This window comes from Syngnathus typhle, linkage group LG9 (assembly GCF_033458585.1).
Source record: "Syngnathus typhle isolate RoL2023-S1 ecotype Sweden linkage group LG9, RoL_Styp_1.0, whole genome shotgun sequence".
Lineage (NCBI taxonomy): Eukaryota > Metazoa > Chordata > Actinopteri > Syngnathiformes > Syngnathidae > Syngnathus > Syngnathus typhle.
This window is the reverse complement of record NC_083746.1, coordinates 4041962-4066374: the sequence shown is the minus strand read 5'-3', so window position 1 is coordinate 4066374 and position 24413 is coordinate 4041962. Positions and strand designations below refer to the sequence as shown.

General features: G+C 41.6%; 1 protein-coding gene across 4 annotated transcripts in view; it reads left to right on the top strand.

Moving 5' to 3' along the window:
- Nucleotides 1-10550: 10550 nt before the first annotated feature.
- Nucleotides 10551-24413, top strand: part of tmtc4 (transmembrane O-mannosyltransferase targeting cadherins 4) — a 28228-nt gene continuing 14365 nt past the window's right edge. For 3 of the 4 annotated variants that reach the window (XR_009715778.1, XR_009715777.1, XR_009715779.1), the window contains exons 1-20: nt 10551-10803; nt 10901-10960; nt 11041-11248; nt 11689-11804; nt 12251-12467; nt 13911-13998; nt 14072-14172; nt 14464-14556; nt 14768-14929; nt 15470-15672; nt 15805-15979; nt 16165-16296; nt 16376-16455; nt 16524-16631; nt 16692-16833; nt 17160-17274; nt 18836-18948; nt 19021-19090; nt 19383-19533; nt 22938-23009. Coding sequence is in view for 1 of the 4 variants with exons in the window: in XM_061287451.1 (XP_061143435.1) it covers nt 11087-11248; nt 11689-11804; nt 12251-12467; nt 13911-13998; nt 14072-14172; nt 14464-14556; nt 14768-14929; nt 15470-15672; nt 15805-15979; nt 16165-16296; nt 16376-16455; nt 16524-16631; nt 16692-16833; nt 17160-17274; nt 18836-18948; nt 19021-19090; nt 19383-19531 (2226 nt within the window). In the remaining 3 variants the exon portion in view is untranslated. Of the gene's footprint in view, nt 10804-10900; nt 10961-11040; nt 11249-11688; nt 11805-12250; nt 12468-13910; nt 13999-14071; nt 14173-14463; nt 14557-14767; nt 14930-15469; nt 15673-15804; nt 15980-16164; nt 16297-16375; nt 16456-16523; nt 16632-16691; nt 16834-17159; nt 17275-18835; nt 18949-19020; nt 19091-19382; nt 19615-22937; nt 23010-24413 lie in introns of those variants that run through there. The other variant, XM_061287451.1, reaches the window with a different exon arrangement.

The following is a 24413-nucleotide window of genomic DNA, read 5'->3' as shown; positions in this document are numbered from 1 at the left end:
CAAATTCATAGAGTTGAGCGTTTCACCCTTAACAAGGACCCTTGTTAGACACATAATTAGCCCAATAAAGGAGACAGGCTCTTGGATTGTCCATTCAAAAGCCTGCCAATTTTGCATGAAGAGTGTACGGGCCCTTGCTCGTGATAATGAACGCGACGGAGCGCAGCAGAGAATCAGCTGCCGGTGGGACACCCAGTCGCTCTATAGAAATCTTGACTTTTTGTGGCACATTCCAGGCCCTCGACGAGTGAGTTCTCTGAGGGACATATGGTCCTGTAGGGAAACAGTGTGACATCGGGCCTCGCGCTAATCAACAGTCTTTAATTTGCTCCCCCTTTTCTTCTCCGCCACCATCGCCTCTTAAGCTCTACTAAGCTCACAACCGACTCATCAAAGCGCCTCTCTCCTCTTTTCTTCTCATTTGAGCCCTGCGTGGTGTAACATTTGTGTCTTTTAATTGCCTCTGCGAAAGACGCCGCTTCATACGGGGCCCATTGTTTTTCGCCCACCTCCGCCCGTCAATTTCCATCATGCATGTCCGCAGCTTACTTAAGGCACTTTGGTAATTGGCCAGGAAGTTCTTAAGTGTGGTGTCTGTCTGAAAGTGGAGATTGCCTATAATTAAAGTCCACCACTGGCTGCGCAGGCTTGTTTCCTTCCCAGTGAGATGTTACCTTAAGATCCCTACCATCACTTTTACTGAACGCACCTTTTCTCATTCTACTCACTTATAAAAAAAAAACTACAACTCAAGATGAGAATTCTTGAAGTGAAATTAGTCATAAATATCTATTTCCTCAAATATTGACTTCTCTAATACACACCATGTGACGATCACTCGACACAAATTAAACTAGAATGTGCGACACCACCTAAATAATCAATGCTCAGTGCTTAGTCCATTTTTTTATTTTTCTTCATTATGTTTGAGGGTAAGCGGCAGCAATCTTTGGGTAGGGGTCTGTTATACCCTGGACTGGTCGTTGTAGCTAATCGCAGGGCGATTAAAAAAAAAAAAAATCTTTGCTTTAGAGATAAGGTAGCAACCGACCGCCTGCATCGCATGTCTTGTCAGCGTTCCTGCCAGGTCCAGGCCTGATCTTGTCCACCCGTTTCCAACCAGATGGCTATTACTACAATAATTTGGAAAAAGTAGCTAATTATTTTAGCAGCAGGTGGGAAAAGCAATTAACAACTGGCATAATGTGTTGATTAAAATCCATTCCACTGAAAATGAAGGTAGAAAAGCTTGCTTGTTTTCCATTTTGTCGCTTGGCGCCTATCCACTGGCCGCAGCTGTCACTCCCTGAAGACCAAAGTGTCACTTTTTGACCTCGCACTTTTGGCTTTTTGGTGTGAGGTCGCAGCCAAATATCATCTTGAGAGAGAGAGAAAGAGAGAGACAGATACTGTATAGATATGGCCTAGAAGGGTTTCTGGTTTTGCTGTGTACTTTTCGTCATTACGTGTTCGAATTTTGTCAGATTCAATACACCAATGCAAAAGATGAATCCAACAGCCTTTTTGCCAATAACTTGCATGCCAGCATCATTTGAGTAGATTACAGCCTTTTACTCTCTGGTGATCTAATAGCTTTGTCGCGACCCATGTTGGGCTCAAGACAGCAGATTCGGAAACCCTGTCGTAGTGGGGTCGATAGTTTTAAATGAGTTTAGTTTTTGACGTAAAGAAAAAAAAAAAAGGCTTTTCCCTCATTGTTAGGCCCCCTTCCAAAAAAAAATCTAATCCTCCCCAATATTTAATTAAAAATCCTCTTTCATGCTTGGCATGTACCCCCAGGTTTATACCACTGTGGAAATGTTTAAAAAAAAGTCATTTTCGATTTGTGCGCTAGTCGATTGCCACCCCACTGAACGCAGAGCACCAAACGAAATGGCACACTTTGTCACCCGAGTAGCAAAATCTAATTTTCCCTAAATACCTAATCAGTCCTGTTCAAGTGACTCCGGTTGCTTGCCTCCCTACTTGTTCACCTGGCTTCTTTAATTACAGGGCCACCGGTGCTTTGTCTAATCTTGCAGGCGAGACTGAAATATGGGTCGAAATTTCACAGAGAAATCATACGTGCTTAACCCCATTCAATTACCCACCGATCAAAGCAGAAAGGCCTGTAATTGCAGTGAAAGGTTACCTAAGACTTCATGCGCACGCAGGGTATTATTAGCACAAAATAATGCATACCTGCAGGGGGTGCTGTGCTCAAACAATTACATTTTCCCGCAGAGAGCAATCTTACAGATCACTGAGAAAGTGTTTTTAATGTGACTATGCATAGCCCTTGGTGAGACATTACCTTATAATTTTGTGTTTTTAATTCTGCTATTATGCTAAATTGCGCATGCATATGGTCGTTTGGGAGTGAGGGAGCAGAAAATGGATGTGACATTACAGGGAAAGTGCAGAATAAAAGGTAATTGCACAAGAAGTGACTTTGCTTTGTGAGCACTGGGGAAAGAATATATCAAAATGACAAAGCGACATGTTTAAAAGTTCTGAAGTTCCAAAAACGCAAATAGCAGGTGAGAAGTTTTCATTTCAAACTGATATTAAAGCAAAAAGCAGTGTTTTTGTATTTTGATTAGGAAAGTGTTATATTAAAAGTGAAGACAATTTGCAATTCTAGTAATGACACACGAATTTGATGCACAATTTGACTTCGCGGGCCACAAAAAATAATGTGGCGGGCCGTATCTGCCCCCCGGGCCTTGAGTTTGACACCTGTGATCTACAGTGACATTTTATTACAGTAGTAACACTACCATACACTTTAAACACATCTGGCTTATTAAAACACACCTTTAAACACTTTTTAAATGTTTTGAACACAAAAAATAAAATCATAAAATGTCTAGAAAAAAAAAGTCCTTTTAAGAGGTGGCGCATGGTCAGGTGGTTTGTGATGTTGCCAAGTCTGAGTGTGAGTGTCTCGTCCTCACTGTGACTGTTATTAGCTCCTGCTTGAGACTGCTCATTATGTTTAACACTATATTTATTATACTATATCCCTGGATGTTCATCAAACCACTGGCTATGTTTACATGGCCAACATTTCTTCAATCCGATCAGAGTTCAGATTAAAATTATGATCAGATGCAGTATTTTCAATCACACTAAAAATGTTAGATGGGCAATCAGAAACTTATATGTCCCATAATGCATTGCACTTGCGTTACAATATTTCAAAGTTTCAGCAGTTCAATCGCAATTCATATCAAGGTAAATTGGAGATGTGAAAATGATTGTTACAGAGATTGGACAGTCAACCTCTTTCTCTGTCCTTACTGTGCAAATAATTTGGTGTGATGCTGTCACGGCAAATACCAAAACTCTGTCTTTCCAAATCAGATCTTCACTGTCTGGAAGAAGAATCACTGCACAACATCACACAAACCATGAAGGACGAGGTTATTCTCTCTCGTGTTGACTCTTTGATTATATTTACACAGGTTTGTGCGTATCATATGTGTGTCCCGGTTTATGGATCAATAATATGTGACAGGTGACGAGCCAGAAGTTATATTTATTAAGCAAAATTGATTGGCATCTCTTTTCACATCCTGATTGGCTGCGTAAAACAGACGAGACGGAAAATTGCAATTGACAGCTTCTACCGGAGCTGTTGCAAACAATCAAATCTTTTTTTTGTCAGGTGTAAATAAATTAGATGTAATTTTGTGGATCGCTCTCTTCCTTATATAGCTGTATGAAAAGAGTAAAGACAATTAATATTTCCTTCCTGCACACTACATTCAACATTGACTGTCACTGTGGACTGATTAACTCTGTCTTTGTCTGTCTTACACACACACACTCCGGAACACTAATGACTCATAAAGCTCTCGCTGCCACCTCAACTTGACAAATGGCAAATGTCAGCGGCATATTCTCCCGGTAGGCATAATTTTATTAAGTGCAAATATCACTGCGCTCCTTAGGAGACACTCAAAGGTTAGAGCAGCAGCTGTAGCGGGTTTCATGTGTGTTAGTTGGGTTCCCTCGAGTTGATGGACACAAGCAGTCAAGCATGTGGAGGGACGCGCTTAACTAAATGCAATGAGCAAAGATCATGTTTATTTAAAAGCCTCAGACAAAAAGAGCTAAGGTAAGGACTGGTGCTGGATATGGATCATTTTTTTGCCCCGTTTAGTGGCTGTGGTAATTTGTTGACTCACTCATCCATGCACAGTCTTTATGTTTAAGGCAGCCTTGCAGACAGGGGAAGAAGGGGTGTTTTTTTTTTTTTTTTTTTTTTTTTTTTTTTTTTTAAAGTGGAATGTCAAGTGATGTATACCCAGAGAAATTAGCCTACACCTCTCAGTAGGGCCCCTTAATTATGAAATAAAATGTTAATCAAGATTAGTTTGGTAACATTTGAAATCACGATTATTCAAATGATCATTGATCATATATAGTATATCTCTATCTCTATCTATCTATCTATCTATCTATCTATCTATCTATCTATCTATCTATCTATCTATCTATCTATCTATCTATCTATCTATCTATCTATCTATCTATCTATCTATCTATCTATCTATCTATCTATCTATCTATCTATCTATCTATCTATCTATCTATCTATCTATCTATCTATCTATCTATCTATCTATCTATCTATCTATCTATCTATCTATCTATCTATCTATCTATCTATCTATCTATCTATCTATCTATCTATCTATCTATCTATCTATCTATCTATCTATCTATCTATCTATCTATCTATCTATCTATATATATATATGCTTGTCACTTGTAATAACTAAGAGCAAAGACAAATCCAAAGCTGAGAATTATTTTCTTTTTTTGACATTTATATTTCAAACAGCCTATTCACATTTGCAAATCATTATACTGACATAATTACAAAGCTGACAATCCAAAAATATATTCAGTATTGGGCTGTGATTGGCCATTGGCGATTGAATTGATTGGAATAGATGTTAAAAAAATATAGTATATATTTGAATTTGTTTTTAATCATTATTATCATTATTATTATTATTAACTGTGTACAAGGGAAATCTAGACAGCAGTATTAAGGAACAACACTGTCTCTATAAAGCTTACTTGCCCTCAATTTATTTTTGTAATAATTCAAAAGCCATAAACTCATGTTCCAACCACAAACGTGTAGTTAGCCTCACTTTATTAGAATAATATTACCATTTAGTCAACAAGCTATTATTTTACAAATAATTCAACTTACATCTATCTGCATTGCTTCATCTTGCGCTTGGAATGGACCTGTCCAAGCAAGACAGTCGTGTATGTCCTGCCCTGTGATTGGCCAGTTTGTGGCTCCAGCCTGGAATTGGAGAAAAACCTTCTAAACAAGACTTTACGTTAACTTTTTTTGGAGGGGGTAGACACAACCTAAAACTGACAACAGCAGCAACAAGTCACTGTCATTCAGCTGTCATTTCCATCTCTGGAACTTGATACGAGTTGCATTGTGACATCCGTCATTCTAATTTGAGAAGCAAACCTGTGCTAGCCCGAGCCCTGAAAGGTCCCAACCCACGTGGGCAAGCACATCTGCCTACATGATTCCCATATATTGTAAGGTTTTAAGATGGCCTGAACGTCAACCTCTGTCGCCAACGGTCATTGACCTCGAGTGACGATGAGGTTCTAAATCTTTGCAACGAGTCACACGGTGAGATTTCATGACGAATAAACGTCACAATAAGTCGCTTTGTCACAAATGGAATGACAGGTACTTCTGAAAAGTTGACTGTTGGGGTGGAACTTGGAAGCTTTTGACGTCTTCTGGTGTCAGGTTCTGTCTTGTTAAAAAAACTGTGATTTATCATCTAGAAAATACTTTTGCAGAATATCTTTAAATGCCACAAAACAAACTCTGTAACTGACCAATATTTTACTGGGATATATGAAATTCCAGGTACAACTTGCACAAAAAATAGCCGACAGTATGATGATCATCTCATCAAGGAATAGTGGATTGTCCTTTACACCAACCTAAATATCAGCATTGTACACCTGATGCAAATACATCTGGGCTCTTCTATTAAGCACACAGAGACGCACATACACACACAGACACACACACACACACAGAATTTTCACTTTGCAGCTGCTACACAGTGTACTGGAGGCTCCTAAGGGTGTGTGTCTGCTCTTAGCACTAACCCCAGTATCACTTCTCGCGCCTGTTCCTGCTCTCCCTTTCGCTGTCTCCACTAGCACGGCTGTAAAATAATGTGACAAGCTGTCAATCATCTGGGAGCCCGAGGGGTGCCGTAGACAAGAAGGTTTTAGGCGCAACACTTTGGTGAGCATCACCGGGGAGAAGGCAACAGCGGGGATCACATCACAGACCAGGTCTCACACGTTTTTTTTTCCCCAAACGATCTCTCGGGTTCTTTATTTTGACCTCTTGAATGGAAGAAGTTGTCGGGCTTGCAGCGTATAATCCCACTATCCCTCCCATCTTTCCACACATGGGCCCACACTGGGCAAGCTGCTGGCTGGGTGCTGCCACTCTTCCATTCTGAGTCTTGATGTGTTGTGATAGCGCTGTCATTTAAGGGGCCAAAGACACCTGTGGAGTCAATGGGTTAAGTTAATGGAATAGGACAGGACTTAATATCTGTGTCTGTCTCGAGGCAAGCAAACATTCTGGCTCATGTGGCTGTTTGGACGGGTATGAAGTATACAATCAGTAGACATAACATTAGGTATGCCTGCACACCTTTTGACAACTAAAATAGGACTACAAACTACCTCAATTATTTATTATGCACTTCATAATATTAGGTATGCTTGCCCAAAATATAATAAGTAAAATATCTACCGTATTTTCGCACTATAAGGCGCACCTAAAAACCTCCAATTTTCTCAAAAGTGCGCCTTATAATCCAGTGCACCTTATACATGCACCAATATTGAGCCACTACAGCAGGCGTGTCCAAAGTCCGGCCCGCGGGCCAAATGTATATATCTTATATATGGACAAAGTTTTAAAATGGGCCATTCATTGAAGGTGCACCTTATAATCCGGTGCACCATATATATAGACAAAGTTTTAAAACGGGCCATTCATTGAAGGTGCCTTATAATCCGGTGCGCTTTATAGTGTGGAAAATACGGTATGTTTAATCATATTTGACTCGATATTAATAACGGTGGATTGGCATGCACAAGTTTCTAATGTGCATATATAATAAAGCCTTATTCAAAGATGTTTGGTACACATTTTGACGGGGACAAAGTCTGCCATGATCTCAGGTATGTTCATGAAGTACAGACTCATTTATCTTGTGACCATTATAATTAGATCTTACTGGAAAAAGCATATAGCAACATGAAACATTAGCGCTGTATGGAGCAAATAATAAAGTGTGCACTCTGCACAAGCGTGTTGCTGCTATGCCATGGCAGCAAAATGTAAATCTAATCGGATCAAATGCCTTCCTGCAGAGGGCCTTGCCCGGTGATCCCGCAATGGACGCCAGTCCCCCAGGTACTTGTCTTGATGTGAGAGCCCTTATCAGAGTGGATCGCCGTCGCCACCTGGCTGTCCTTCGGCCTCACGTAGAGAACAAAAGGGTCCTTCAGCAGAAAGAGAGGTTATTTCAATGTGCACTTATAATGGCCGAATGCAGTTAAGAATGCTTTGCATCACTTGTGCGCATTCACGGAGCATACACAGCAGCCTTTTAACAGCTATGAATTTTCTTGAAGCATAAGCTAGCGAAGACTCTGAATTCTTACATCAAATACTGTATATTTTCCCCCCAGCAAACTGATTGTCAATGCCGCTTTGTGCAACATTCCACAAAAATGTTGAGCTGAAAAAGATGGATTTCCCAGTCGGTCATTTTACGTGTGAATGAACAAACGTTCTAGGTGTTATTTTCATTGACTGAGCATCCGCAAAAGTTAATCTAATCTTTCGGCCAGCTCAGATAACATCAGAACATTGCAGGGAAGACAGCAGGTCTAATGTGACATATTTCTTTCATAAATACGTCAACATTAAACCCTCTGAAACATTGTACGATAGATATATTGTATGATCATTGTGTATGATCTCAGCCAATGAGCGGCATAGTCTCGCAAATGTCGAAACACTAATGTCTGAAGCTATATTTAAAGGGAATGAGAACAGCCACTTTGATTGGCCTTGATTGATCACTCCCACAGCAGTGCAACCCTTCCTCTCTTCTATTTCACTTCCATAACCCGTGCACTATTTCTTTTATTTCTTTTATTAGCATTACTAAACTCATACACTTTACGACACTTTACCACTACTTTTTTATCTTCTTCTTTTTGTAAATATTCATAGCTTATATTTTTAGTTTTACTACAATTGTTGTTATTTTTCCATATTTTTCTTTTTATATTGTATTCTATTTTTTATGCCGGAGGACTACGGTCCAGAAGTCTCTTTTTGCACCTTTATCCCCCTACTTGTACCTTCCTGTAAATCGGGCTGTTGTTACATGCAGTTTCTCACACGTGAGATTAATAAAGTTCCTCTTATCTCTTATCTCTTATCCGCCGACCTAACAACGAGGCTGCCATGTGCCGAAATGTAATCGTCTGCAGGGTTTGACGGGCCCTGAAACGAACTCGCCTTCCGTGAATTTCCCCAAATTCCCAATGGCCACCACCCTCGTGGTAAAATGGCATCTAATGTATCAAATTCTCTTGTCTCCTTGTCAATTAACCCAAAATATACATCTCTAAAGTGTCGGCTGAGTGTCATATGGTCATAAAATTCTCCCACTGAGTTTATAATGAGCTCATCAAGGTGCTGCTACCCAAAATGATACTTTAACAAGAGGATGCTGACTTTGCGCTTATCTGTCATTATTATGAGAACAGGCCTTTGTCATTTTATCGGCCATCCATTTTGGCTCTTTAAGTGATGGTTTCTGTGTTCTGCCTGCTGCGTTCTGCCTCATTATTGCCATCTTCCTCAACTGTGAAGGCCACCACGCCACAACTCCAATCAGGACGAAATGACTTGTTCACGGCTCATTAACGAGGGAGTCTTTACTCAAGTTGACTGCAGCGGGCGACTCGTCTTCCTCGTGGCACTGTGTGGATGTGAATGAATGTTACGGCAGCAGCTGTCATTGCACTTGGAGTGCATGTAACATCAGCTAAGTGACAGCACTGGTGGTGTTATTGCAACTGCACGAGGGATAGCGGCAATGATCCTGATCTCGTTTTAGTTCAAGCAACACTACTGCATGTTAAAAGCATCGAGATTACGACTGTCCGAATATGACTGGACGGAGATGATAGAAGATTATTGGCGAAGGGTAACAATGAAACTACTAACCTACCAACCAGCCTGCTTATAATATATTCAACAACAATTAGACAATTCAGAAAAACCTTTGGAACAAAATAATTTGGCATTTGGCACGTCAGATGAATACAGGCAAATCACACATGTACAAAGTTATGGTTGAGACATAGCAGTGGTTCCTTCACTGACCGTGCTTTGACTTTAAGTATTAGTTAAGGGAATATTTAATGAGAAAAAAAAAAGTACTTGTACCTTGGCTGACTTTGAATTTCACCATCAACTTTATGCAAAACCCAGTGGATCGCCACACAAGGGGCTGGTGACATATGCATATTTCATTAATTCCTTTGCATCTAAAAGTGCACAATCAAAGCGATTCATTCTCTACGGACAACTGGTAGTATCTTTGTCTATGTTCGGGGACCAGAGTCACCCAACAAACAAATTGAAATGGGCTGCCAAGTACGAATTTAGTTTTTATTAACAAACAATTTTATTAATAAACAACACAATAGAGAATATCCGTTTGTGACACCTGCTGTGATCAGAGACAAGATTAAAAGTTTCGGTCTTTGTCTTTGGCTTTCAAGTTTTTTGCAGAGCAACTTCACTTAATATTTAATATTCGTTAGAAACATGAAATAATTTCATTTGTAGAAATTTAGCGGCGCTTTCTGTTTTGTTCACTTGGAAAGGAATGGCACTTAATGTGGGAAATAATGGTGGTTAATGTGATTTTCCTTTGTGGAGTTATGCGCTCCTTGTTATTTTGTGGGTTTTGTACAAGTATCTCTCCCCCCACATTCCCAAAAGACGCATGTTACATTAGGCTCATTGAAGACAACATTGGGTAGAATGTGATTGTTGACTGTTGTATGTGTCCTGCAACTGCTGCAAGATAATGCTTTTGTAAGTTATGTATGTATAATAAATGTGTAATTAATAATAATAAAAAAACATGCCAGTTAATTGTATTTTCCAATAAGGCATTTTGCACATCTTTGTGCATGCATATTAATTCCTGCAGGGGAACAAAAATAACAAGCCATATACCCGTGGCATTTCCTATTAAGTGTTTTTTCCTCAAGTTCGAATTTGTACAACCCTTGTCTGGCAAAAAATATTGTACGTATATGTTTTTAACTCCGTATTACGAACTCATTGATTCCGCTCCTCTTTTCCCCCATTAGTTCAGTAGCGTCACAACTAAGCCATCCATTGGTTGGAAATAGCCACGTGAGTCTGACGTATAAGGAAGTAACTCAAGTCAACGCGTGACTATTTGTTTACATCCTGCAGTCGTCTCCCTGCGAATGATTCCCTTTGCAATCAAACTGCCATTAGATTTTTAAATAAAGAAAAAAAAAGAATACTTTTCCAGCAATACTAACACTGATTAAAGTGTGTTGGTTGCGTTTACCTCCCGAACAATAATGATCTTAGCAGCATCCGATGAAACATGCTAAAGCTAAATAGCACAACACTGGCGTGTAAGTAACCCATCAATACAACCTTTTCAGATTTTTTTTTTGACGTAATGTGTTTGCATGCACTTCTGCCTTTGGCGGATTTTGTGTTCTACTTCAGCTTGCAGCCAAAGAAGCTAGCACAAAGATGCAACCTGTCACGAAGCTGCACAAATGATAGGTAAGAGAATGCAACCTGCCACTCGTGCACAAGTATGTGATGGGGTCCAACAATACATGCCAACATCTGTGTGTCCTCAGGAATTTGGACGATGCTAAGGAATGAACTAGGTGCTGGTCCATCATCATGGCGTTGTCTGAGGTTCCTTGGGATGAGGAAGTCCCCCTCCCCAGGCTGGGTCCGGTTCAGGCCAAGATCACTGTAGCTCTGGTGGCAGTGCTGTGCTTTATCAATAGTTATGATGGGGATTTTGTGTTTGACGATTCGGAGGCAATCATCAACAACAAGGTTTTATCCATTTATTTTTCAATATGTATATAGTTTTGTTTATACTATAAATAATGCACATCAATTTGATGTTTCATGAAAAATCATACCAGCGCTGGTTAGCATGCCCGCCTCACAGTTCAGAGGGTGTGGGTTTGATCCACCTCCGGCCTTCCCTGTGTGGAGTTTGCATGTTCTCCCCGTGCCTGTTTTCTCTCCGGGCACTCCAGTTTCCTCCCACATCCCCAAAACCTCCTTGGTAGGCCGATTGAGCACTCCAAATTGCCCGTAGGTGTGAGTGTGAATGGTTGTTTGTGTGCCTTGCGATTGGCGGGCAACCGGTTCAGAGCCACATATACTTTATGTGTGTATAGATAGAGAGATAGAATTCTCAACATTTGATGTTAAATTTACATATTAGACACATGCAGTGTTAAATGTGTTTCTTGTGTCTGTGGCAGGACTTGAAGCCAACAACACCCTTGGCTAACATTTGGAAAAATGACTTCTGGGGAAGCAACCTGAGCAGCAACTCCAGTCACAAATCCTATAGACCACTCACTGTCTTTACTTTTAGGTGCGTACTCTTCTGTTGCTTCAGCACACCCAGTATTGGCAAGCTTTAGAAAATAGAAAAGGTGCTTGGTTCTGATTGTCAAGGTATCATTCGATCAAATCTATGAGCGTGACACAAAAGTAGCATTACAATTTTTACGTGCAGCTTTATATTAATCAGATGTAAACATTCCAAGTTACGAGTAGTGTTGATTAAGGTAATCTGTTATCTGAATCCACCTTCTCTTAAAACCTTTCTAAACAAAGAAAAAATAAATACATTTATTATTATTATTTATTTTTATTATTTAACATTGTCGTCAGTTTTTGTTTGGTATGGTTTTGGTGTGGGTTAGCTCAGTCCGTCAAGTCAATCCTTCATACAGAAAAGGAAACTACAGATTTGGTTTACCAGTGGCCGACCAATCATGTCACATTAGCAACATTTTAAAACCTGTGCTTTTGCAGGTTGAACTACATGTTGGCAGGCGGCCTGCATCCCGTGGGCTTCCACGTGCTGAACATCGCCCTCCATGCCGTCATTTCCGCTCTGATGGTGGATGTGTTCGCCCTGCTGATTGGTGGACTGGCTTATGATGAAAAGACTCGCCTACTGAACCGTGCTCCTAAGACCTCCCTGCTGGCCGCGCTCTTCTTCGCTGCACATCCCGTCCACACAGAAAGCGTAAGTAACAGGAAATAGATTTGTTTCAGAATAGACTTACTTCAGAGGGTTAGGTTTAATGTAACTCAAGGAAAAGTCAAAAGTAATCCTCCAAATAATTACTTATATTCATGAGAAAAATACTCAAGTACTGAGTAACTAACTAGTGAGTAGCTTCTGATTTATTTATTTTTTAATCAGAGCAAAATTCCAAATAGGAATCTGTAATTTCAACAAAAACATTAGAAAATGAAATAACAAAAGAACAGGTGGGAAGGGTCATTAGCGCATCCATCTGTCTCACTGTTCTGAGGTTGAGGGTTCTAATTCTGGTGCTGGTCTTCCTCTTTGGTTTCTTCTTGTCAAGTTTACGTGGGTTTTCTCATCTTCTCCCATTGCAAAACTACGTTAGGTTGATGGAAGACGCGGCATTGTCCATATGTCTGAGCGATTCTTTGTCTTGCCCTCAATCGGCTGGAGTCTCACCCAAAGTCAGCAAGGATAGGGAACAGGAACAAAGCAACTGGAACAGTAAATTACAACAATTTCATTTGTTATTCCAGAGCTCTGAAGTCGGGTCTCCTGCTAACCCGCCACGTTAATTGTTGCCAATTAAACCAGATCCCTTTCGCCGCTTTGAATTTAACCAGGAAGCGATCCCCTACGGAGAAATTGTGCCGCATCCCATTTTTATTTTGGAGCTGTCAACTAACAAGGCAGATGCCCTGCAAGAGCGCCACGGTGTCTGTGTCATCCTGAGTTTTTTCCACAATAAACAATGCAGTGGTTTAAGGCCAAGAACAAACGGGCCGTCTCAGCTGGGAGCGTTGGGACCAAGGTGCATGTGGACAACGCAGACGCCTCGCCATAGGATGTTTATTGACCTGCTATGTACGCCTGCGTGTGTTTGCTGTGAAGCGTGGCTGGAAGGCGCCGGCTTCCGCTCTCATTTTCGCTTTAATCATGCAGGGCGAGAATGGTGCGGCGGGCACGCGGTTGGCTCAGGCTGGCCTGCTGCATGTATCAAAGCAGGCAACCCCAGGATGCTCACCAAACTGTACCCACACACTGTATGGAGTCACATGTTAACATTAATGAGAAGTCCTGTTCTCCTTTTGTGAGTACTCCTACAGTTGGAACTAGATACAAAAACAAAAGTGAAATGAAAAAATACATTCACCTCTTTTACAGTGCCGGTGTCGCTTTACCGATCATTGTGGAAAGTCTGTTGCTTTTTTTTTCTTTTCTCCTTTTTACCTATTTTTATATTTTTCCCTTTGGTGCGGTTCGGACTTTATCATTTTACTTCATCTAAGGCTATTAGTCATATATATATATATATATGTATATATATATATATATATATTTCAGTTTGCAAAGGTTTTGTGTCAACATAATTTTGGGCAATCCAGTTGTGGGGCTTTTAATATTATTTGTGTGGTCTTTTGCATTTCCCCACAAAAGGTGGCAGGCATCGTAGGTCGGGCGGACCTGTTGTGTGCGCTCTTCTTCCATCTCTCCTTCCTCACATACTGTAAAGCTTTCAACAAAGGTGAGTTTGTTCGACAAGACCGCACTGATTCCATTTGACCAACTCCACCATTTTTTGATGGTTTTGTTTTCAGGTGCGGACAAAGATGGCAACTTTTCTGTGGGCTGGATTGTCGTCAGTCTCTCGCTGTGCGCTGCCGCCATGCTTTGTAAAGAACAAGGCATCACCGTCTTGGTATGAAATTCTTCCACCTCATTAAGCTTAAAGTTTGCGGCAATGGGATATATGTTTTATTCCAACAAATCTATTAATATGAAAGACCGTTGTATTCAGTCGCAGTCCTCAAATTGAATTCTTTCTCTTAGGACCATCTGTATAATAATCAGACTGAAGATAGCGAGGGCTGACATCCATATTGACTTATGTGTAACCCAATACTGTAATTGGAGCTAATGCATTCTTTTGTCACTGACCTATATGATTATATAAATGTCCGTCTTGCGTGTCTTTGCGTTTTCCCTCCAGGGTGTAAACGCTGCTTTTGATGTACTCCTCATCTGTAATGTTGACGTGTATGAACTGAGCCAGAGGCTAGTCCTCAGGAAGACCCCTTTTAATGTGAGTTACAGTACCCCGCCTCCCCACACTGCTCTGTCAGAAATCATGTGCTCCCTCGTATGATTAACGTCACATTGCATACACTGCATATGCAAAGCTGCGTTAATTAGAGTCCATTGGTCTGGGGAGGCTCACACACACACACACACACATGCATGCATTATGTATGCACCTATATACTGTATATGATGTACGAAATGATTTTTGACAGGCACGCGAGATGCTGCGGACGGGCCTGCCTATTCGATTGGCCTTCATGGCTCTAGGCGGCTTCTTCATGCTCTACACCCGCTGGAGAATCATGGGAACTGGGCCGCCGGCGTTCACTGAAGTGGACAACCCCGCCTCGTTCGCAGAGAACATGTTTCTTAGAGTGAGTAAGACCGGGTAGCCGCTATTGTCTTTAAAAGAGCTTTTATTGTGTCTATCGATAAATCCCTGTCTCGCAAGACCGATACTGATAACTCACTCATTTATTTAATTTTGAGTCGTTTCTGCACGGCGGAAGGAAATAAATGCAATAAAAAAGATATTTCTCTCTCGAAGAAAACAAGACTGCCAAAGGGTTTCGTAAGTTAACAACTCTAGTACAAAGTAGATAAACTGTGTTTCATAACTATTCATTGTTCATTTTCCTTTATTTTATTGTAGCATTAACATTTGTGTATGGTGATTTTTTTCATTTTGATACAAATTAATTTATTTCTTTGTACATATTTGTTAAAAATACATAGAAACAGACCCGTGGAAAAAAAACCCATTGAGGATGTACTTGCATACACTATTTGATGATTTGTAGAGCCTGTAAAAAATAATGAAACTCAATTAAACATCTAATTTTATATTTTATCCATAGTTCTAAAATGATTTTTACCCTTCCCTCTTGATCGCCTCCCATTCTGGTGATTGACAGGTGGTCAACTATAATTACTACTACGCCCTGAATGGCTGGCTGCTGCTGTGTCCCTGGTGGCTGTGTTTTGATTGGTCCATGGGCTGCGTGCCGCTCATTAAGTCAACCACCGATTGGAGGGTGGTGTGGCCGCTCCTGCTCTGGTGCATCCTGATAGGCTTGGTAGGCCAAGCCTTGTGCTCACCAGACAGCCAGCAGAGAAGGTAAGCGAGCGGAACCATCTCTACGTCTCGAAGTGAGCTTGATTATGAAGACAGTGCCTTCTCATCCTGGTTCTTACCAGACAACTTTTACTCTGTGTGCTCTTTTATGTAATGTTCTCTCTCCTGACCAAGAACCCTAAGTCTGGCCCTGGTGCTGCTGGTGGTCCCATTTCTGCCGGCCTGCAACATCTTTTTCCGGGTGGGCTTTGTCATTGCCGAGCGTGTGCTCTACCTGCCTTCATCCGGCTACTGCCTCCTTTTGGCCTGCGCCCTGGCACGCTGCTGCCACCGCTGGGTGAAGTACAAGGTGGGGAATGGGTTGTGCCCAAATAAGCCATAGCAACATCTGCATCAGCTCTTTCTCCTCCTTTGCTTGTCAAAACCTCTGTGGCTCACTTTGACAGACTGGGAAAAAAATCAAACATTTCCAGATGAATATAGTTTAGATGCTCTGTAATCTGAAGTTTTGCTTTTATTTATTTCTCCGTACAGAAGATATTTTACTTTTACATCTTAGCCTTGATGGTCACATTTGTGGCTCGCTGTGCTCACCGCAGTCACCAGTGGCGGTCGGAGCAAAGCCTTTTCACCAGCGCACTGAACGTGTGCCCACTCAATGCCAAGGTAAAAAAAAACAAAAAAAAAAACACCTTTCATTTTAATGTTGTTGCATATTGAAATTAATAGTGCGGTGATTGTTCAGGTCCATTACAACGTCGGAAAGAGTTTGGCTGACAGAGGCAACACCACAACTGCTATTACCTATTACAGAGAGGCCGTCAGGTTAGTGTTTAATTTTCACTGGCACGTTCCAAGCAAATATTGAAAAATGCTCCGTGCATGTCTTGCAGGCTGCATCCCACCTACGTGCACGCCATGAACAACTTGGGTAACATCCTCAAGGAGAGGAACGAGCTGATCGAGGCCGAGCAGCTCCTATCCAAAGCTGTTTTAATCCAGTAAGTTGTGAGCAACGTGACAAAAAAAATGCGCACCGCTGATAACTTTTTTTATCTTAGACCGGATTTCGCTGCCGCATGGATGAATCTGGGTATCGTGCAAAACAGTTTGAGCAAGTTTGAGCAAGCGGAGAGGAGCTACTGGAACGCCATCCACTTCCGGAAGAAGTATCCGGACTGCTACTACAACTTGGGTCGCTTGGTGAGAATTAGGCCGCTGAAATTCCAGCAATTATTTTGGTCTTGGTGTGGTTGGTTCCTGAAACTAATAGGATCCAATCCAACGTCCTGCTCTTGCAAATGTCATTCCAAAGGTTCCTGGCCCTTATTAAATTAGCCAAAAGGACCGATTAATTCATTTTAAAAATAATTTTAAACTGGGTTTCACACAGTCTTATCACATATTGGTTCTCCGAACGTACCCCAAGAGATTTCACTGTAAAAGTCACAGTGTCACATTCTAAAACCCTTATGATACTGTACATACCAAATGAAACATGTTTTGATATTCTGTTTTCATGCTGCCAGTACGCTGACCAGCAAAGACACGTGGAGGCTCTGAACGCATGGAGGAACGCGACAGTACTAAAACCTGATCATAGCTTGGCGTGGAACAACATGGTCATTCTACTGGACAACATTGGTATGCACAACCACGCACATACCTAATATACTTGAAGCTTGACTTAAAAAATGTTTACACATCATTTTGCTTGGTTATACAAGAATCAGAATCATCTTTATTGGGCAACTATGCAAAAAAATACACAAAGACTCTGCTTCCGGTAGCACACTAGTATATACACAAACAACGATAACAACTAGAGATGGGAATTTGATCAAATTTTTCCAATCCATCATTGGTCCTTCTGCGACCTTGGCACCCTTCCATCATTTTCAGTCCGTCCTTATTCATAATACGGTACAATAATCCATCTGTCCATCCTCATTATTTTAGAAGCACTTCTGTGATCACTTCCGTCTGCCCGTGAACATGTTTTCATATTTTGTTGACATTAACAAAAGACCTTAGTTTTTGTGTCTCGGCGTTGGCGGGCAAGTACTGTCATCGTTTGTGTCCTATGGAAGCAAATCAAAGCAGCCCAACAAGATTAGAGCGGAAGAGCGAGAATCAGCAATGCTTGAAATTTATGTATTAAGGCTTTTGTCTTGCGAGTTTCTCAAGGCGCTCCTCCCCGCCGTGTGGAGAATGCTCTGATTTCCGAACGCACCGGCCATTTTGTCGGGGAGGTGCTCCCGTGGGGGAGGCGGAGTCTCCCTGGAGGGCGCTGCAGCCATCCAATCAGTGCCCGGCATGTTTGCTGATCAAACGTGGGCGAGCACAGCCAGAGCAGTGCCCCTCCGAGAGGCCCCCCTCCCTCCATCCGCAAATTTGATTGAAATAATCATAGCCCTTTCCCCTGTTCACCAACAAACAAACAAAAAAGAGAAAAGAATAATGGGTGTTGCTTTCAAAGGGAAAGTGGTATGTTGTATATAGTGGTATTTGCTTTTCTCAAAAGTCTCGTGACTTGCCTGTCTGTTTCCTCCATTTTCGGGGGGCGGGCAGACACCAGACGGGTCGGTGACAGAGATCAATAACCCAGTCGGGCCTTGTGTTCATCCCTAATTAGGGACCAAACCGCTCGTCCGTGTGTGCACAGGGTGAACGCTCCATCCCCAAAATAAATAAAAGCTGACAGTTGCTGTGTGAACCAGCTTTTATTAGCCTGTCATTACTATGTGCAAGCTGCTCGTCTTAACTTCTGTCTGTCAACACACAATCTCGGTCGCCTCAGCCAATCTTTTTTAAAATGATCAAACACACTTTAGTGCCAAACATTTGACACATTTGTAAGCTTAATTGATGACCATCTCTTTTGTGAAAAATGTCAGCGGTTCACACCTATGCAATACATCTTGTACAAGAATATGCAGACACCAATACCAGTATGCCGATTCTCTATGTCTGTACTCGTACTCAAAAAATGCTCTGATACTATGATACCAATACCAGTTCATTAGCCTGATATTTAGCTTTCTGGGCAGGGACAGTAGGAGCCATTTGGAAAAAGGTAAACATGGATGACGGCACTTTGTTAGCTGACTGCAAATTCTACTTTGAAACTGAATGATTGATGACCTTGATCTCTGACTGAGACACCAAACACATTTAAATACTTAAGCTCCACCCTCTTATCCAGGTAACTTGGGCCAAGCGGAGATGATTGGACGAGAAGCTTTGAGGCTTCTCCCAAACGACCACACCATCATGTTTTCACTGGCCAACGTACTGGGAAAGCAAGAAAAGTACAAGGTGAGTAAGCATACTTTTTATTTCAGGGAAAAAAAAGAGTAATATTTCAATATGTGTGTCTTCATTTGTTAGGAATCAGAGGGCTTCTTCCTCAACGCTCTCCAAATCAACCCAAATGCAGCTGGCTGCCATGGCAATTTAGGTGACAATTAACTTCAGTTTATATGTTTGGAATCATTTGAATTTTTTTATTTTGATAAAGTTGTACAGGTTTCATAAAGCATTGCTTATTTCATGCCAAAGTTAAAAGCACATTAACTTATGATAGGTTACTTTTTTTTTTGCCCCTTTCGAAAGTGTCCAAAATAAAACATGCAACACCAGTTAAGTGAATTAATCAAAATATCATCTGGTCCTTTGTTTGCACATCGTATTCTATTGAGTAGAAGCCCAACCATGCTAAATAAATATGTATTTGTCTGTATCTTCTGCAGCTGTCCTTTACCATCGCTGGGGCAAGCTGGAACTGGCACAGAAACACTACGAGTTGTCTCTTAAGTTGGACCCAAAGGCCCCGGGCACACGAGACAACTACAACATGCTCCGACGCAAACTGGACCAGCGCAAACGCCACACGCCCTGAGGGTACGCCCATCCGCTGCCGACATCAAACACCTCTTCACAATCCAACTGATTTTTACATCTAAATTAAAGGGTGGTTTCCTAGCTCCTTCCCGTGTGATGTTTCTTAATTAGATTGTCGTGTGTCATAGACGACACAGGTGTCAGCCTCTCGCTGTGTTAACTGTTGTTATTACTTCTGCTCCGCTTGATGATCGCCATGTGGAACCCATCGGCCTTTGCACGATGTTGTCTCAGCTGGACGCAACATTGCCGCATATGTGAGGCCCACAAAAAAAAATCCTAACTTGGATTGACCCTTGTCCTCTAGAGTCATACACTAACTACCCATGTATACAGTAAATGGAAGTTCGCACCATATGATGACACGAATGATGATCACACCGTGCGGTAGTCTTTGTTTTGGTTTATTTTATCAACGCGATGGTACTTGGCTATTTGCTACCCTGCGGCCACTCCCTAATAGGAGAAAGGTGTTTCTTATTTTTATTTTTGTGCGTGTCCACACGAAGACACAAGGTCACAGAGGACAGGAAACCGATGGCGGACTCTTCATGAAAACATAGCAGCTTCAAAGAAAGGGGGGCGGGGGGGACTGGGGATGCTCTCCCCTGGGGACAAAACACACACACACTCACACAGATAGTGAAGAACACAGCCGAGGGATCAAGCGACCTCAGTGTGAAACATCAGTCAACAAGTGTGCACCCGGGTTCAAAGGTCAATACACTTCTATTTTTTCACCTGCTTCCTTCAGCTAAGCATGGAACTTTTTGAAGATGCGATAGGGCTGGTTTCATTTTAAGGTTTGTTTGTACTTACAGTACAATGCACCACTTGTTACTTTGATGCTTTCAACTTCTTATTCTTCACATCTCCACGGGGGGGTAGTATTTGATATTCGATCCCCCTAAATATGCAACTAATAGCGGGATGTCGACCATATGGACAAAAGTCTCGGGACGCAGCTCTTAATTGAATAATGAAATCAATCAGTGGGTGGCCTTAGACCCACTTAGTCACCTGCAAAGCCATCATCATACTAAGAAAATATGGTATTACATCGTATTGACTAAATTGTTGGAAATGACTTGCTCTTTTTTTACGATGCAAACTTTTTGGGATTCCCTTGAAAAGTGATGATCCAGTGGTCCAGTTTGAGAGTGCGTGGACGTTCAAATTCTTTTCTTTTCTTTTTTTTTCTATTCAACTTTTTTTGTGTGTCATTCCAATGCAAACAAAACAAACGCGAGCACTGAATTTATAATTAGTCATTTTCTGGGTGAAGTATTGCATTATCTGAAGCACAAGGGGTCCCAATATTTTTTGCCCATGATGACTGTCACTTAAGTGACTGTCATAGAACACTGCAGCTTTTTCAAGTGTACTAGTGTAAAGGTCACCACGGTGAAAGAGCTCCACGCTATGGAGCAATTGCAGACGGAACAGGATTAAATGGTGACATTCAAGACTGAGCGCTCATACTGTATTATTATAGTCAGTCACGCGCCGTAATGACGTACGAAACATCGGTCGCTGACTTAATGTACTTTACGGATCCCCTTCTTTACTTTTTGGCAGGGATCCTTCTCTTGCAACGCCTGCTGCTGCCGTCGCTGCACAGCTGTGCAGTCGTGTCAATGAGAGGAGGGCACTACACTTTTATCACCATCATTCTTTGACTACCTTTCATTATCATAAAATATGTCTGGTATTAAAGAGATGGACTCACCGGTCCGTCCGCTCACAGCTTCATTAGACATTCTAACTGAGAGGCAAAACCTGAGACTTCCCAGGGAGTGACATTAATAAAAGATGGGATACTAGCGGCTTATGAAGTCCTCTCCTTGTTCGCCTCGCTCAGCATTGCACACCTTTTACCCGCTTGGATTGTCCGTCATAATGATATCACTGGGTCTGATCCCAGGTGGAGTTCTTTTGGAACTCAAGAGGGGGAAAACACTCCATGTGCAAAATCTATTTTATTTATTTTCCTATATAAGGAATAAAAGTAGCACTTGTTGCAGGAGTGTTTTCAATAAGTGCGTGCGTATGTGTGTGTGTGTACTATGTGTGTGCGCTTGGAGGGGTTCTTCACTATTTTTGAACTAATCTCAGAACAGCGGGTGTGCTTCTTTGCACAACAACCCCCAACAAAATAAAAGATATGCACTCTAGTGAATTTAATCACCCGGCAACAACATTCATACAATTTATTGAGCTGTCCTTATGGGAGATGATAGGCGTGTGTGTGTGTGTGTGTGTTTATGATGGACAAGTGCTTCGCGCATCCTCACAACCTCAGAGTTTTGAGGTTGGGTATATTTGAGTCCTGGCCTCTGGCTTTTTTGGAATCCAAGAGCAGATCTGTCAAGCCAGGATCAAATTGGGTCAAGAAAATTGTCTTTTAGGTCAAATAAGAAGCAGATTTTATGTTCACTATATTTAAACGCTGTCTAGTTTGCTTATAGTGACACTCTCAGCCATGAACAATTCCAACCTAAACAGAATGTGGCTTAGAAGCGTGATGACTTTGGATAAAATGCAGGAAATACATACAGTTGGATCATGTTAAAATCTTGGAGTGAGTTGCCCCCCACCCTCCACCCTAACCACAACAATCCTAATGGGCTCTGATGGGCACCTCCCTCTTGCTTGTCTAATTGATGTCAATTCTGCTCACTTGACGCCATCCTCACGGCCACCCCTCCTCATGTATTTCGTGTAGTAGTGCCGGGGGTCCCTATTTCAACAAGGGAACCACTCCGTCCGCGTCATCCAGATCATGTTACTCGACATCGCTGCATCACTAGACGCACAACAACAACAACCATCAGTCCCCTCCCCCAAATGTCAGGGTGCCTCCCCGATATCTCTGTGTCCGTCTGGCATGGATGCGCTCTGTCATGTCAAGGAGTGCTACTGTCACCAGTTATCGGCCCTGTTGCCTTTACAAGCCTTGGCATTTACAGCCATGCTACACAAAACAGAGCTTCCAAAAGACCCCCCGTCCCGCTCCCACCCTTCCAAAATAATCAAACACCCCCGCCTCCTCTTTGAGAGTTGTTCAGCCAAAATTATCACCATAGTTACCTAGTCACTCCAGCTTCAATAGAAGCTTGATCATAATTAAGTTAATTAAGCTAAAACAGGGCAGCGTGGTGTGATAGTGGTTGGCATGTCTGCCTTGCAGTCAGGTTATGGACTGATTGAAAATCTTAAATCAGAAGTCACCAATCTTTTTTGAACCTGAGAGTTCATAAGAAGGGCAACCACTGACATGCTTTGCTCAAATCATTTCGAGGTATCATCTCCTCATCGTCATTTCGCCCACCAGCTTTTTTACACGAACACTGAGATTTGCAATGCTGACCTTTGACCTATGCTTTTTTTTTTGTATTTTTCAGTTTGCCATTGCCAAAATACACCAGGTCAAGTGTGATTTAAAAACAGCACCAACAACAGTTTGTGATTTACTGGTAAGTGGAGCTATTTTTTTTCTTTTTTACAATAAGTAGGCATAACACAGACGATAGATGTTGTACGTTTCACTGCTACAAAGGTACAAAGTAGTCAGGAAAAGGATAATTTAAATATCTGTCGCACAACTTACACTACCCACAGTGAATGAAAAATGCTTGGTACTCTGCAGTTCATTAAATAAACTCCCCATGGCCACTTTAAGAAGAATTCGGGTCGTTTAGACGAAATGTCACTAATACAAGTACGGAACAGTAAGAATTCATTGCTGCAATCTACAATAATGTTAGGCCTGATTTTTACAAGCTATTGCACATATTCAGAGTGTCTCAAAGATACACGAGTCAAAGGTTCAAGGGTACACAAGCAAAACCTGTGAGGTTAACACGGCAGTGGCAAGCATGTGGTACAGTATGTCCCCCGAAAGTTATTATTTTCTATAAGGGGTGCCAAAATGGTGGTAGGGGCCTGCTAACATAATGGATCTAGCGGTGCCAATTTGGCTTCCTGACAAAAGCTGTGAGTCTTGTTACGTTGTGGTGGAGCCCCCTTCGGGGACAAATTGTTGAAAATCATACACTAATCATATAAATGTTTATGTTTTGATTTTTCAAAGTAGTAAAAGCAAGGATGAGCATTTAAGGAGGTCTTTTTAATGTCTTTGAGGTGTGTGCGCTTTGCTTTTGGGTTACGCTGCGGGCCCTATTTGGAAAAACAATAACAGTGCAACGAGATGGAAATGTATTAACCGGCAGCAGTTAATGTGCGCATTATTCATTTGTGGCGAGCATGAAGAATGAATCTAAAGAGGTCTGAAATTGCAGACGTGCAGCCTGACTGCACCGCGGGCCGCTTCGTTTCATCCTCAGAGGAGGGGAGGAGGGGGGGGGGGGTAGTGGACAGTATCGGGCCTTGCAGTAACAGCTGTGCTTCTCTCATGGGGGGAGAGGGGGAAAAGCTGCTTGGGACAGATGGACCTGCCCCCTGTGCCATCTCCCCACCTCACACCTCCTACTTCCATCCATGGTTACTTCTGTCATAAAAGAAAATACATCCACACACTGTTTTGCTTGTGTGTGAAGACATCATCTAAGTGCTTGGTACAACGCAGAGCTCCAGCAAAGAAATAATTTGGATCAAAACTGACATTAACTTTTGTACACCTTTCTAGACAAATCCAGTGAATAATAAAAATGTGCACCCCTTAGCTAGATCTGCATCAAAATAGAGTAAGGTACAGAAAAGGATTATTTCAATAAACGATTAATCTGATGATTTTTTTTTAATAACTGGAAACAAACAAACGTTCTAATTTCTATCCCTTTATTCAAAAACTTGACATTGTTATAAATAGATTGTGCGAAAAAAATTTTGCAAATATAAATTGATAAGGATTTGGTTCC